This window comes from Aotus nancymaae, unplaced genomic scaffold (genome assembly GCF_030222135.1).
Source record: "Aotus nancymaae isolate 86718 unplaced genomic scaffold, 86718_ANA_hifiasm-v0.15.2.pri h1tg000108l, whole genome shotgun sequence".
Taxonomy (NCBI): Eukaryota; Metazoa; Chordata; class Mammalia; order Primates; family Aotidae; genus Aotus; species Aotus nancymaae.
Genome location: NW_026988523.1, coordinates 34,631,676 through 34,647,275, shown reverse-complemented (window position 1 = coordinate 34,647,275; position 15,600 = coordinate 34,631,676). Strand labels below are relative to the sequence as shown.

At 54.8% G+C, this 15,600-nt stretch overlaps 2 protein-coding genes across 3 annotated transcripts; both read left to right on the top strand.

Moving 5' to 3' along the window:
* The first annotated feature begins 385 nt into the window (after positions 1-385).
* Positions 386-7,036, top strand: SCAMP3 (secretory carrier membrane protein 3). The gene is made up of 9 exons (XM_012449922.2): positions 386-660; positions 1,003-1,080; positions 2,056-2,178; positions 2,265-2,385; positions 4,345-4,473; positions 5,373-5,532; positions 5,634-5,735; positions 6,210-6,327; positions 6,581-7,036. Exons 1-9 carry the CDS (start codon positions 595-597, stop codon positions 6,725-6,727), a joined length of 1,044 nt encoding a protein of 347 aa, XP_012305345.1. The 5' UTR covers positions 386-594; the 3' UTR covers positions 6,728-7,036.
* A 500-nt stretch (positions 7,037-7,536) lies between these two features.
* Positions 7,537-14,919, top strand: ENTREP3 (endosomal transmembrane epsin interactor 3). Of its 2 annotated transcripts, none has more exons than XM_012449925.2 (12): positions 7,537-8,366; positions 8,563-8,619; positions 8,826-8,936; positions 9,041-9,160; positions 9,293-9,400; positions 10,604-10,776; positions 10,908-11,007; positions 11,342-11,411; positions 11,680-12,225; positions 13,652-13,720; positions 13,822-14,075; positions 14,170-14,919. In XM_012449925.2, exons 1-12 carry the CDS (start codon positions 8,142-8,144, stop codon positions 14,341-14,343), a joined length of 2,007 nt encoding a protein of 668 aa, XP_012305348.1. In that variant the 5' UTR covers positions 7,537-8,141; the 3' UTR covers positions 14,344-14,919. The 2 variants fall into 2 exon arrangements, with proteins under 2 accessions (XP_012305348.1, XP_012305346.1); XM_012449923.2 differs by having other exon boundaries at positions 8,065-8,366; positions 10,601-10,776.
* Positions 14,920-15,600: the final 681 nt, after the last annotated feature.

Sequence of the window (15,600 nt, the reverse complement as noted above, 5' to 3'; positions counted from 1 at the left end):
CAGAGCCAAGCTACCAGTTTATTTCCCCTGTCCACCTTATCTTAGGGGAGGGTAGTGATGGGTGGGACAGCATTTCATAGAGAAGTGTTATAAGGTGACACTTCTCGGATGTAGAATTATGAGTGTTGGGAAAGATCTGACTCCTAGAGCCATTAGCTTGCACCCCAGTATAGAGCCAGAAACCCAGGTTTAAAACGTACTCAACTGGGCTCCTGGGGGCTGCCATGGCCGGTCAGAAGGCTCCCGTCGTCCATCTCGGGAGACTAGGAAGGACGGATTCCTACGAGAGGTCAGCTGGGAAATGTAGTTCGTTAGTGGAAGGAAGTCACGTGGGAGAGGGGCGGTACCTGGTTGTGGGCACTGGGTTAGAGGTATCACGTGGGGGCACTTCCGTCTTAACTTCTGGCGGAGACGCAGGCGCAACCCACGGCCGCTGCGGGGATCCTTGTGGCTCTTCCGGTTGTGGAACCAATCCGTGCACAGAGAAGCGGGGCGAACTGAGGCGAGCGGAGTGGACTCTGGGGGCCACCGCTGCCGCCACTGCTGCGGCAGGGGCGTGGAGGGCTGGGGGCGGTGAAGGCCGCAGTTGCAAACATGGCTCAGAGCAGAGACGGCGGAAACCCGTTCGCCGAGCCCAGCGAGCTTGACAACCCCTTTCAGGTGACTTGCGCTTGCCGGCCTCTTTTGGGCAATCAGGTTGATTCTTCTGTAGTATCGGGCTAACTTGTATCCCCATTCGTGACATCTGATCCTAGGAAGGGCCGCCACGTGCGGGGACAGTGACTCCAGACCAGCGAGCACTCTGGGGGGCGGGCCCTGCCCCTTAAAGGGCTGGTGTTGGCAGTATTGGATGATGGATTTGAGGCAAATGTTGTCCCAGTCCTGGGATAACAGTGGCACCGAAGGTGCCGTACTTAGAGCCACAGGCAGTTTGGGAAAGGTCCCTGGGAATTCCCCTAGGTGGCACCGGGTGCCAGCTGAGCCCCAGGTCTCTGCCCTCAGGACCCAGCTGTGATCCAGCACCGACCCAGCCGGCAGTATGCCACGCTTGACGTCTACAACCCTTTTGAGACCCGGGAGGTGAGCTACTGGAGCCCGTAGGGGAGGGCAAGGAAGGGGAAGATTTGACGATAAGACTAGTCGGCTTGGGTACAGGGGACTTTCTGCATGCACAGGATGGAAGAGGCACTGTGATCTTAGCTCCCTGAGAGAGGCTAGTTGGCCGTGGGATGCCTCATCCTTCTAGGGCCACCAGGGCCACCAACGCAAATGGTTTGAGCTCTAATAAAAGTCAGTCCTGGGAATATCTGGATGCTGACAAGGCCTTAACCAGTGTTCTGTTTGAGAAGGCTTCCTTGAAGAAAATAAAGGTTGGGGATGGTTAGAGTTTAGGTAGGCTGTACAGTTTGAAGGCAAGGAATGAGGAGGACTACACGTGTTTGTCCACTAGATGAGAAAATGGTGAGTTGTAAGAAGTTAAGGGGTTTTCATGGTACTTAAAACTTATTAAAAAAAAAAAAAAAAAAGCCGAGCATGGTGTGCACGCCTATAATCCTAGCTACTGGGTAGGCTGATGGAGGCCATCCTGAGCAACACAGCGAGACCCCATCTCTTGAAACATTTACAAAATTGGCTAGGTGTAGTGGCACATGCCTGTAGTTCTTGCTACTTGGGAGGCTGAGATGGGAAGACTGTTTGGGTCCAGGAATTTGAGGCTTTGATGAGTGATGATTGCACCACTGCACTCTAGCCTGGGTGGTAGAAAGAGACTCCTACACCCCATCCCCAGAAGAAAAGAGAAACTCACAGTTAAGTGGGGAGACATGGTAGATGAGTGATTTGAATCCTTGTTAAGGAATTGGATGTGAGGGATGATGAGGCTGCTACAGGTCATCGTAGAGTTCTGACAGAAATTCAACAGAAGAACTAGCTTCCTAACAAATGCGGGAAGGGCTGCTTCCTTACATCATGAGTTCTGGGTCTAAAGATATTCAAGCAGACTAGATTCCTGTGTTGTGAAGGACTAGATGATCACTAAGGTCTTTTCCTCAACAGCCACCACCAGCCTATGAGCCTCCAGCCCCTGCTCCATTGCCTCCACCCTCAGCTCCCTCCTTGCAGTCCTCAAGAAAGCTCAGCCCCACAGAACCTAAGAATTATGGCTCCTACAGCACTCAGGTACGGGAGGTGTGCAGGTGAGAGCTGGGGAGAAGGGCCAGTCCTGGGGCCCAGGGCTCACATCTCCCTCTGCTCACACTGGGCAGGCCTCAGCTGCAGCAGCCACAGCTGAGCTGCTAAAGAAACAGGAGGAGCTCAACCGGAAGGCAGAGGAGTTGGACCGAAGGGAGCGAGAGCTGCAGCATGCTGCCCTGGGGGGCACTGCTAGTAAGTAGTAGGGTGGGAAAGAGGAGCAAAAACAGGTCTTAAGAGCCTGGGCTCTGGAGTCAGACTGCTGAGTTTGAATTTTGGGGATACTAACCATGAGCTTTTAGGGAAGTTACTTAATCTCGAGTGCCTCCGTTTCCCTATTTATAAAATGAAAACCATGTTTGCATCTGATTGACAGGATTGTTTTGAAGGTTAAACAAGATCATATATGTGAAGTGCTTGGTATGGTGCTTCGATGTTTTAAATAGTAATAAACACTTAGTATTATTATTAATTTATTTTATTTTATTTATTTATTTTTGAGACAGTCCCGCTCTGTCACCAGGCTGGATACAGTGGTGTTATCTCAGCTCACTGCAGCCTCTGCCTCCTGGGTTCAAGTGATTCTCCTGCCTCAGCTTCTTGAGTAGCTGGGGTTACCGGCGTGCACCACCAAGCCCAGCTAATTTTTGTATTTTTAGTAGAGATGGGGTTTTACCATGTTGGTCAGGCTGGTCTCGAACTCCTGACCTCATGATCTGCCCGCTTCGGCCTCCCAATGTGCTGGGATTACAGGCATAAGCCACTGTGCCCGGCCACACTTAGTATTATTTTTTTCACTCTCCCTTGTCTCCTTGGACCCCAAATTGGAGATCAAAGAGAAGATCTAGGGCTGGGTGTGCTGCCTCATGCCTGTTGGAAGTCCGAGGCAGGCAGGTTGCTTGAGCTCAGGAAGAGACCAACCTGAACAACACAGTGAGATTCTGCCTCCAAAACATTAAAGAAAAAAATCAGCAGGGCATGATGGTGCCTGTCTGTAGTCTTAGCTCCTCAAGAAGCTGAGGTGCACAGCCAGGCACAGTGGCTCATGCCTATAATCCCAGCACTTTGGGAGGCCGAGGCCGGTGGCTCACCTGAGGTCAGAAGTTCGAGACCAGCCTGGCCAACATGGCAAAATCCTGTCTCTACTAAAAATACAAAAATTGGCCTGGTGTGGTGGCTCACGCCTGTAATCCCAGCACTTTGGGAGGCCGAGGCAGGCAGATCACAATGTCAGGAGATTGAGACCATCCTGGCCAACATGGTGAAACCCCATCTCTACTAAAAATACAAAAATTGGGCCAGGCACGGTGGCTCATGCCTGTAATCCCAGCACTTTGGGAGGCCGAGGTGGGTGGATCACTAGGTCAAGAGATAGAGACCATCCTGGTCAACATGGTGAAACCCCGTCTCTACTAAAAATACAAAAAATTAGCTGGGCATGGTGGCGCGTGCTTGTAATCCCAGCTACTCAGGAAGCTGAGGCAGGAGAATTGCCTGAACCCAGGAGGCGGAGGTTGTGGTGAGCTGAGATTGCGCCATTGCACTCCAGCCTGGGTAACAAGAGCGAAACTCCGTCTCAAAAAAAACAAATACAAAAATTGGCTGGACGTGGTGGCATGTGCCTGTAATCCCAACTACTCGGGAGGCTGAGGCAGGAGAATCACTTCAACCAGGGAATCTGAGCCGAGATCTTGCCATTTCACTCCACCCTGACGGCATAGTAAGACTCCATCTCAAAAGAAAACAAAACAAAAATTAGCCAGATGTGGTGGCACATCCCTGTAATCCTAGCTACTTGGGAGGCCGAGGCAGGAGAATCGTTTGTACCTGGGAGGCAGAGGTTACAATGAACCGAGATCGCACCACCACTGCACTCCAACCTGGGCAACAAGAGCAAAACTCCTCCTCAGGGGAAAAAAAAAAAAAACCCTACAGGCTGAGGTGAGAGGGTTGCTTGAGCCCAGGAGGTTGAGGCTATAGTGAACTGTGATCATACCACTACCTTCCAGCCTGAATGACAGAGTGAGACCCTGTCTCAAAAAAAAAAAAAAAGAGAGAGAGAAAGAGGATCCAGGGATAGAGGGAAGAGGGAGTGATTCCTTTGTTGGTCTCTGCCTCACTTCTGGGGTCCCCTGTTCTTTTTGTGCCTTACAGCTCGACAGAACAATTGGCCCCCTCTACCTTCTTTTTGTCCAGTTCAGCCCTGCTTTTTCCAGGACATCTCCATGGAGATCCCCCAAGAATTTCAGAAGACTGTATCCACCATGTACTACCTCTGGATGTGTGAGTAGTGAAGTAGTGAGAAGCCTTTTGGAGGAAGTTACAGGTAGATCTTTTTTTTTTTTTGAGACCGAGTCTCGCTCTGTCGCCCATGCTGGAGTTCAGTGGTACTATTTCAGCTCACTTACATCTCTGCTTCCAGGTTCAAGGCAGGATTCTCCTGCCTCAGCCTCCCAAGTAGCTGGAATTACAGGCACATGTCACCAAGCCCAGTTAATTTTTTTTTTTTTCTTGAGACGGAGTCTTGCTATTGTTGTACAGGCTGGAGTGCAATGGTGCGATGTCATTCACTAAAACCTCTGCCTCCTGGGTTCCAGCAATTCTCCTGCCTCAGCCTCCCTAGTAGCTAAGATTACAGGCACCCGCCACCACACCTGGCTAATTTTTGAATTTTTAGTAGAGACAGGGTTTCACGATGTTAGTTAGGCTGGTCTCAAACTCCTGACCTCATGATCCACCCGCCTCAGCCTCCCAAAGTGCTGGGATTACAGGCGTGAGCCACTGCACCCGGCCACAGGTAGATCTCTTAACTGCCCTGGGGTCGGCTCACCTAGAACCAAACACTTCACCTCTGTTTGGAACTGAGCAGCCTGCTAGCAGATGTTTCTGTCGTCTCCCCACTTTTCATTGTCCCCATGCAGGAATAGATTTTAAATTCTTTTTATTTTATTTTTGTTATTTTTTATTATTATTTTTGAATTCGTTAAATGTCTTTGCAAGAGCATCACACATGTTTGAGATTTGCTTGCTCCATCTCCCCTGTTGAGGATTCCATGAAGGCAGCAGCTGCCTTCCTTTCCTTACTCTGCCATGTTTGGTGAATGTTATAGGATGAACCTGGATGGGAAGGAGCCTTCATTGAAATCCAGAAGGACTCCTCATCCTGTTTATCTGCCCCTTAGGCAGCACTCTGGCTCTTCTCCTGAACTTCCTCGCCTGCCTGGCCAAGTTCTGTGTGGATGCCAACAGTGGCTCGGGCTTTGGGCTTTCCATCCTCTGGATCCTCCTTTTCACGCCCTGCTCCCTTGTCTGCTGGTACCGCCCCATGTATAAGGCTTTCCGGTAAGTTGGGAGAGTGATGGGAACCTGGGATGGGTCCCACATCTGCCTATCCTTCATCTCTAATTCTTCTCCCACACTCCCCATTCTTTTCCTCTTTGTAGGAGTGACAGTTCATTCAATTTCTTCGTTTTCTTCTTCATTTTCTTCGCCCAGGATGTGCTGTTTGTCCTCCAGGCCATTGGTATCCCAGGTTGGGGATTCAGGTTTGTGAGGCTGTCATCCACCCTCACCTTTCCCTGTGGACCAAGCCAGCACTGGGTGCTGGAGTACGAGTTGTTCAGAAAAATGAAATGTGGTCTTAATCCTTGGGAGGTGCTAGTTTAATGAGATACAAGATATCCAGGATAGAGCCCAGACAGCACTCTTGACAACGTATAGATTGAAGAATGCTGTATGTGACCAATCTGAGGCGGCCTCCTGGAGGAGGCATAGAACCATGGTCAAAAGGAGGAAGAAGAATCTTGAGCTTGGAGAGCTCAGGGCTAATGGTTCAGAAACTGGAATTAAACTAAGAAGAGAGTAGATACAGTTTGGGATTGTGGTGCTTGGAATGCCACCAGATTGACAGGGGAGCCACTGCTGATGGCAAGGGTAGGAACGGGATGTTGGTGATATAACCACTGGAGAAGCTGAGGAGCCCCTCTTCACTGGCACATCCTTCCTTCCCCTCCTTTCAGTGGCTGGATCTCTGCTCTGGAGGTGCTGAGGATCAGTCCGGCAGTAGCTGTGCTCATGCTGCTGGTCGCCCTGCTCTTCACTGGCATTGCTGTGCTAGGAATTGTCATGCTAAAACGGGTGAGGGGTGTGTTGAAGGTGGGGCCTGGAGGGTGAGATCATGGATCCCCAGGGGCCTGGGTGGAACATTCAGGAGCAGCCGGCACAGGCCAGGCTGCTGGGTGGTTCTCAGCTATTGGACCTCTGGGATGTGTGTTTCTGGGTGTGAGTGTGTGTGCTGGGCAGCAGGCTGCTGAGTGATGGTGATGCTGTTAGGCTGGGGTGGGAACCAGTGGCTGGAACGTGCTGTAATGTCTTTGTTCTCTGCTGGCAGATCCACTCCTTGTACCGCCGCACAGGTGCCAGCTTTCAGAAGGCCCAGCAAGAATTTGCTGCTGGTGTGTTCTCCAACCCTGCGGTGCGAACCGCAGCTGCCAATGCAGCTGCTGGGGCTGCTGAAAATGCCTTCCGGGGCCCGTGACCCCTGACTGGGATGCCCTGGCCCTGCCACTTGAGGGAGCTGACTTAGCTTCCATCCCTACGGTCTCTGGGACTTGGGGAGACGTCACTACCTGATGACTCCTCCGTAGTGCCCCCAATCCTACGGCCATGACTGCTGAACCTGACAGGCGTGTGGGGAGTCCACTGTGACCTATCACTGCTCACTCTTCCCCCTCCATCAGGCCACACTGCTGCCACCTCCTACACACCCCATCCCAGCTTCCCTCTGCTGTGCCACAGCTGTTGCTTCAGTTATTTAAATAAAAAGAAAGTGGAACTGGAACTGACATACCGGTTTCCTAAACCTTCACTGGAAATTGGGCCTTGTGAAAAAGAAAGTGTGGAGTGAAGCGGGAAGGTCGGCCCCGACTTTAGTGTAAACTAGGAGATGTGAGGGGCGAGGCGGTGGAGTCCGAGTGGCTGGCGCTGGAAGCGGGTGGGAAGTCCAAGGAAACGCGAATCCCGGAAACGCCAGGGAGCCATGCTCCCACCCGTCTCCATTAATGAACGGGGAAAAACCGCTGCCTCTGCCGGGAACGCCAAGGAATACGCGTGCCTGGAGCCTGAAAGGCTGGGTGGGGCTCAAGGGAACGCCCAGTGGATCATTAGCAGCCTAGCCAGGGTCCAGAGAGTCAGGGACTGGACAAGCGTTCACCCGAAGGGCAGAGCCGACTGCCTCGCCCTGCCGCGGGCTCTCCCAACCCCGACAGGGTCTCAGTGCCGAACTACAACTCCCGGGGTGCACCGCGCCGGCCCTTGCCGCCACGCCCCTCCTCCCGCACCATCCCCATTCCCATCCCCCTCCTCTAGTCCCCGACCTGCTGCAACCGAGCTCGGGGAGCGGAGCGTGGTGGGGAGGGGAGCGGGACAGGCGACACAGGAGACGGCGGCGCCGCGGCCTCTCCCCACCAGGCGGCCCCGGATCCCACTGGACGCCCTGAGGGCATACCGACCGCGCCTCTAGAGTCACCCCCACGCCGACCCTTCTCCTCTTCTCTAGACTTCTCTCCATCCTTCCCGCTTTTACCCTTCCCACCCTCCCTGGGCTCCAGGTCGCCGCCCCCTCCCCACTCCCGGACCGGCCCTTCTCGGTGCCCCTCTTCCCTAGGGAGATGCGATGAGCCGGTGCCCCCGCGTCCTCATCGTCGCCGCGGGCACGGTGCCCGTCCAGTGCCCGTGGTGGGGAGGGAGCAGTCCGCGGTCCCTCCGTGACGCCCCTCGCTTGGGCCCCCCCCCAGCTGGCGTCCCTCGGCTATGCCCCAGGGGACCCGGCCAGGGGGTGGGCTCTAGAGCGAGGGGGGTGGAGAGGAGAAAGGACGGGACCTTGGGCGCCTCTGAGATGCTCCCAAGCGCCAGGGGGGGCCGAGCGAGGCGCAGGCAACCGGGCGGCAGGCATGATGCCCTCGCCTAGTGACTCCAGCCGCTCGCTGACCAGCCGGCCCAGCACTAGGGGCCTTACCCACCTCCGCCTCCACCGACCCTGGCTGCAGGCCCTGCTCACGCTGGGGCTGGCCCAGGTGCTTCTGGGCATCCTGGTGGTCACCTTCAGCATGGTGGCCTCTTCCGTCACCACCACCGAGAGCATCAAGAGGTCCTGCCCGTCTTGGGCTGGGTTCTCGGTGAGTTGGGTGCACAGTTGTTGGGTGGGGGAGGCTCCTCGGGCCCCACCCTCCACACCAGCTGCAAGTCCACATCCTCGCCTCTCCTCCCTCTCCTGGTCCTCTGCCTCCTTACAGGGCTGGGTGCATCCTGTGGTGAGGGGCTCACTCAGGAGCCTCCCCTGCCAGGCTGAGCCTGTGCCCACTCTGTCCCCAGCTGGCGTTCTCCGGGGTGGTTGGCATTGTGTCCTGGAAGCGGCCATTCACTCTAGTGGTAGGTGCCAGGGTCCAGTACCCACTGGGAGGCAGGTGCTCAGCACCCAAGGGGAAGCCCATTTATGCCCTCAAGAAAGGAACTGGCTCCCGAGTTGGTGCCAGCTGGGTGGGCACGAAGTGTCTGTGAAGGAGGGGGGCTCCATCCGTGGCAGACGAGTACTCATGAAGGTCCACAGCCCTGAGTCTGCACCCTGTTTTCCCCAGATCTCCTTCTTCTCCTTGCTTTCGGTGCTCTGTGTCATGCTTAGCATGGCTGGCTCTGTTCTCTCCTGTAAGAATGCTCAGCTGGCCCGAGACTTCCAACAGTGCTCTCTGGTGAGATTTGAGAGGGAGAGCTGGAAAGAACTGGCTGGGGGAAGTGTGCAGGACACCTGGGTTTGTCCTGACCCAGGCTGCCTCACCCTCCCTGCTCCACTCAGGAAGGAAAGGTCTGTGTGTGCTGTCCCTCTTTTCCCCTCCTTCGGCCCTGTCCAGAGTCGGGGCAGGAACTGAAAGTTGCCCCTAACTCCACCTGTGATGAAGCCCGAGGGGCCCTCAAGGTGAGCTTGTACCCCCCCAAACATCCCTCTGGTTCTCACTCTTGCCTCACTTCCTGGGGTACTCACAGGCTCATAATGTGCGGGACTTAGCCCTCTCCTCACTCTTCTCTTCCTTTCTCTTTCCTTCCCCAGAACCTGCTCTTCAGCGTCTGTGGGCTCACCATTTGTGCTGCTATAATCTGTACCCTCTCTGCTATTGTCTGCTGCATCCAGATCTTCTCCCTGGACCTGGTGCACACGGTGAGAGGGAGAGGGAGCAGGGGCCAGGGCCAAGCAAGTATGGTGGGGGTAGGGGTGTGTGCTGGGACTTGGCCTGAGGGAACAATGGCTACAGATCTGGCTTCTGAGCACCAGGGGCTCTGGGTTATCTATTATCCTCATCTATTGAAGGGATGTTTATCGGGGAGGATGAGAAGGGGAGATGGCAGGGAGTGAGTTAAGTATGTGATGCTGGTCTGGGACCAGGAGAAGGGGCTTTAGAGACTAGGACTGGATGATGGGGTAGAGACAAGAAGGTCCTAGACTGGGCACAGTGCCTCACGCCTGTAATCCCAGCACTTTGGGAGGCCGAGGCAGGCAGATCACCTGAGGCCAGGAGTTGAAGACCAGCCTGGCCAACATGGCAAAAACCTGTCTCTATTAAAAATACAAAAATTGGGCTGGGCACGGTGACTCAAGCCTGTAATCCCAGCACTTTGGGAGGCTGAGGAGGGCGTATCGCCTGAGGTCAGGAGTTTGAGATCAGCCTGGCCAACATGGTAAAACCCTGTATCTAGTAAAAATACAAAAATTAGCCAGGTGGGGTGGTGGGGGCCTGTAATCTCAGTTAATCGGGAGACTGAGGCAGGAGAATCGCTTGAACCTGGGAGGCAGTGGTTGCAGTGAGCTAAGATCATGCCATTGCACTCCAGCCTAGGTGACAAAAGCGAAACTCCATCTCAAAAAAAAAAAAAAATTAGCTGGGCGTGGTGGGATACCCTTATAATCCCAGCTACTAGGGAGGCTGAGGCACGGAAATCACTTGAACCTGGGAGGTGGCAATTGCAGTGAGCTGGATCGCACCACTGCACTCCAATGACAGAGTCAGACACTGTCTCAAAAAAAAAAAGGAAGTTCCTAGATGGAGGTGGGTGGACATTTCTGTGAGACACAGAACAGGTGGAGCTTCTGGATAGAGGTGGGGCCGTAAAGAGGAGGAATTTGTGGTGGTAAGGGCCAGAGCTGGAGGTACAGGGTGTGAACGTGGGGTTAAGGAGAGCTGATTCTGGGTGTGGGAAGGGCCAGGACTAGAAGCTCCCTTCCTCACCCAGAATCAGCTCTCCTTAACCCTCATTTGAGGGGATGGGGCCAGGAAAAATAATGTAGATGAGAGAGGAGTTTGGGGGCCAAGGAGGAGCTGCATTCACAGAATCCAGACTTGCTGACCTGCTCGCCCCCCAGCAGCTGGCCCCTGAGCGCTCAGTCTCAGGCCCACTGGGACCTCTGGGCTGCACGTCCCCGCCTCCAGCCCCTCTCCTACACACCATGCTGGACCTGGAGGAATTTGTCCCACCTGTTCCCCCTCCGCCCTACTATCCCCCAGAGTACACCTGCAGCTCAGAAACCGATGCACAGAGGTAAGGCCTGGTGGGGTCTTGCTGGGGGAGCTAAGAAAGGGGACTGGGGCTGGGCCTGGATGGCTGGAGAGAGGGATCTTTGTGGAGTAGGAGTTATTTCTCCTACATTGACCCTCTTCCTCATCTGCCAGCATCACGTACAATGGCTCCATGGACAGCCCAGTGCCCTTGTACCCTACCGATTGCCCCCCTTCTTATGAGGCGGTCATGGGGCTACGAGGAGACAGCCAGGTGAGAGCACAGCATGGCTTGGGGCGGGCTGGGGAGCCAGGGTGTAACTGGAAAGCTGAATGTGCTGCAGCCTCTGGATAAAGATAGTGACAGTGGTCAAGGTCTTTACAGCACCAGCATGCCCACCGTTGCCTTTGATCTTCCCTAGAACCTGGTGAGGTGGGCGGGATAGGAGCTATCATTTCTGCCATACAGACGTGGAAACTGAGGCTGCACAATTAAGTGACTTGTACAGAGTGACAAGGCTGGTCTGGAATCTGGGTCTCCAGAGCTGTCCAGCACATGGGGGTGTTCAGTGTGTAGGGCTGAACCCTTGACCCTGTGTCTTCTGCAGGCCACTCTCTTTGACCCTCAGCTTCACGATGGCTCCTGCATCTGTGAGCGAGTGGCCTCCATTGTAGACGGTGAGCAGGGCGTAAGGAGGAGTGGACAAGGGTGGGGCTGCCAGGGATAGCAGGAGTGGGTAGGGACAACAGAAGGGGAAAACAAGGCGGAGTTGGTGGTTTGGGGACAAAGGAGGGCTGTGGCATCTTGGAACCCTGGACTTATTTGTCTCCTCTGAGATAAAGCTGGAGGTACAGTGGCCCCCAGAGGCTGGGCTTGGGAGAAGAGGAACTGCCTGGGCAGGGCCAGGCCAGGCTGGTGCTACACAGCGCCCCCTGCCGCCCACAGTGTCCATGGACAGCGGGTCTCTGGTGCTATCAGCCATCGGTGACCTCCCTGGGGGCTCTAGCCCGTCGGAGGACTCGTGCCTGCTGGAGCTGCAGGGCTCCGTGCGCTCCGTGGACTATGTGCTCTTCCGCTCCATCCAGCGCAGCCGCGCCGGCTACTGCCTCAGCCTGGACTGTGGCCTGCGGGGCCCCTTCGAGGAAAGCCCTTTGCCACGGCGCCCCCCACGGGCCGCCCGCTCCTATTCCTGCTCTGCCCCTGAGGCTCCACCCCCACTAGGTGCCCCCACAGCTGCCCGCAGCTGCCACCGATTGGAGGGCTGGCCACCCTGGGTAGGGCCCTGCTTCCCCGAGCTGAGGAGGCGGGTTCCCCGGGGAGCGGGCCGCCCAGCCGCTGCCCCTCCCACCCGAGCCCCAACTCGTCGCTTCAGCGATAGCTCAGGTTCCCTCACCCCACCGGGGCACCGGCCTCCTCATCCGGCATCCCCACAACCGCTGCTGCTGCCACGGTCCCACAGCGACCCAGGCATCACCACCTCCAGTGACACTGGTAAGCCCCCCCCCCACTGCCCAGGCTCAGGAGAGGGTAGGCACTGGGAGTTAGGTAGCCAGTGACGCCCAACAGGATTGGGGCACTGTCGAGGTCCCTGAGGAGGAAGAAAGGGTGAGTTCACTCCTCTGGTAGACATTTCTTGGGTATTCACCTCCTAGGGACAGAACATTCATAGCTTAGTAGCTAAAAGAGGAGGATTTTTTTTTTTTTTTAGACGGAGTCTGTCTGTCTCTGTCACCCAGGCTGGAGTGCAGTGGCACAATCTTGGCTCACTGCAACCTCTGTTTCCTGGGTTCAAGTGATTCTCCTGCCTCAGCCTCCCAAGTAGCTGGGACTATGCCCGGCTAATTTTTGTATTTTTTATTAGAGATAGGGTTTCACTGTGTTGGCCAGGCTCGTCTTGAACTCCTGATTTCAAGTGATCCACCCACCTCAGCCTCCCAAAAGGATTTGTTTTTTGAAACCAGTTCCGAAGTTCTCAGCGTGGGCCACTTACCTGTCCTCCCCAAGCTTCAGTCTCCTACTTGTAAAACATGTGTAATAACAGTACTTCAAGCTAGGCGAGGTGGCTCGCACCTGTAATCCCAGCACTGTGGGAGGCTGAGGTGGGTGGATCACCTGAGATCAGGAGTTCGAGACCAGCCTGGCTAACATGGTAAAACCCCATCTCTACTAAAAATACAAAAGTTAGCTGAGTGTGGTGGCGCACTCCTGTAATCCCAGCTACTAAGAGAGAGGCTAAGGCAGGAGAATAGCTTGAACTTGGAAGGCGGAGGTTGCAGTGAGCCAAGATCGTGCCACTGCGCTCCAGCCTGAGCAACAGAGACAGACTCCATCTCAAAAAAAAAAAAAAAAGCATAAAAATAGTACTTCAGCCACAGGCATTGTACTCAAAGATGCTGAGAAAGGAGTTAGTGGCTGGGGGTGCACACCATGAGGCCAATGGATCATCTGAGGTCAGGAGTTCCAGACCAGCCTGGCCAACATGGTAAAACCCTGTCTTTACTAAAAATTCAAAAACTAGCCAGGCGTGGTGGTGCAAACCTGTAATCCCAGCTACTAGGGAGGCCGAGGCAGGAAACTTGCTTGAACCTGGGAGGTGGAGGTCAGTGAGCCGAGATCACACCACTGCATTCCAGCCTGGGCAACAGAGTGAGACTCTGGACTCTGTCTCAAAAAAAACAGTAGTACTGGGGAACGCTCAGCACTGCACACCAGGTGCTGAACACCACCACTGCAGTCCCTGTCGTGGTGGATTGTACCATCTAGTTGCTTGCTAACGTGAACAGAGACACTGGCCCTTTGATTGGGGATGGAGCATGGGAGCTGCAAAAGCTCCTCTGGGCTTGAGTTCACACAGGAGGGTGGGCCTGTCCACAGAGCACTCCCACTAACTCCCTGCCTTCCTTTCTCTCCTCCCCAGCTGAATTCAGGGACCTTTATACCAAAGTGCTTGAGGAAGAGGCTGCTTCTGTTTCCTCTGCAGATACAGGTCAGGCATGCGGTTTGCACCCCAGGGGTAGGGATTGGGCATGGCTGCCCGGCCCTCTCTCCACCCCACAATACCATTCTCTTATCTCTGTGTCTCTGCAGGGCTCTGCTCTGAAGCCTGCCTCTTCCGCCTAGCCCGCTGCCCTTCCCCCAAGTTGCTACGTGCCCGCTCAGCCGAGAAGCGGCGCCCTGTGCCCACCTTCCAAAAAGTTCCCCTGCCCTCGGGCCCTGCACCTGCCCACTCACTGGGGGACCTGAAGGGCAGCTGGTCAGGTCGGGGCCTGGTCACTCGTTTTCTCCAGATGTCCAGGAAAGTCCCAGACCCCAGTGGGCCTGGAGCGCATGGACATAAGCAGGTAGAAATTCAGGAAGGCAGGAAAGACGTCTGGGAAAGCGTGGAGCTTCAGGTTGGGCCTTATTGATGATGCCCTGTCTTGTGTCCCTGTCCAGGTGCCCCGGAGCCCGTGGGGCCGGCCTGGACGAGAGAGCCTTCACCTTCGCAGCTGCGGAGATCTGAGCTCTGGCTCTTCCCTGAGGCGTCTCCTGTCTGGCCGAAGGCTGGAGCGTGGTACCCGCCCCCACAGCCTCAGCCTCAATGGGGGCAGCCGGGAGACTGGGCTCTGACCTGGGCTTCTTGTCACACTGAACACATCCAGATGAATGCTAGGGCCACAGGCACCAGCTGGTTGGGACCAGAAGCCCCCAGCATCCTCTTGCACTGGCTGGCACAAAAAGAAACCTGCTGTATACTCCCCAAAGTGTCCCTTTCCCTCCTGTCTCTGGGGTCTCCTGCTGCTTGCCTCTGCTGCTCTGGACTGGGAGAGCTTCTGTCTTTTGCTGCATGGGTACTCAGGCTGTGGGGGAGATGCCCCTCTTACAGCCCTGGAGGACGAAAACAAATGCCTGTCCCCCCAGCACGAGAATGGCTCTTTCTGATTTGCAAGGGCACTATGGTCAGGGCAAAGGCATGGCCCAGGTGTTTAAGTAGGGGCAGATGTGTGCCTATGCAATGGGGTGGTAAGGCAGGCATGAAGAGTCTGAAAAATCTAGGTGGCCTCTCAGCTCGGCCACCTCTAGCTGCATGACCTCAGGCAAGCTATAGTAACCCTGACTGCCTGATCCATTAAACATTGTGAAGGTAGAATGTTTGTAAAGCTCTTAACACTATTAAGCCTTCAATAAATTTCAGTTTTCCCCTTCTTTTCTGGATCATTCTTTATCACCAATGAAATTTGTTCTAGTGTCTCTCATATTTAAGAAAACTCTTTCAGGTCTGGGTACGGCGGCTCACGCCTATAATCCCAGCACTTTGGGAGGCCGAGGCAAGAGGATCATTTGAGTCTGGGAATTCAAGACCAGCCTTGGCAACATAGTGAGACCCTGTCTATACAAAAAAAAAAAAAAAAAAAATTAGTCAGGCATGGTGGCGCACGCCTGTAATCCCAGCTACTCAGGAGGCCGAGATGAGAGGATCACTTGAGCTTGGGAAGTCCAGGCTGCAGTGTGCTCTGATTGAGCCATTGCACTACAGCCTGGGCAACAGAGCAAGACCATGTCTCAAAAAAGAAAACGAAAAAAGTGCCAGGCGCGGTGACTCACGCCTGTAATCCCAGCACTTTGGGAGGCCGAAGCAGGTGGATCACGAGGTCAGGAGTTTGAGACCAGCCTGGCCAATCTGGTGAAACCCCGTCTCCATTAAAACTACAAAAAATTAGCCAGGCGTGGTGGCGCATGCCTGTAGTCCCAGCTACTCAGGAGGCTGAGGCAGGAGAATCACTTGAACCCAGCAGGTGGAGGTTGCAGTGAGTCAAGATCATGCCACTGCACTCCAACCTGGACTACAGAGCAAGACTCTCTCTCAAAAAAAAAAAAGAACAAAGA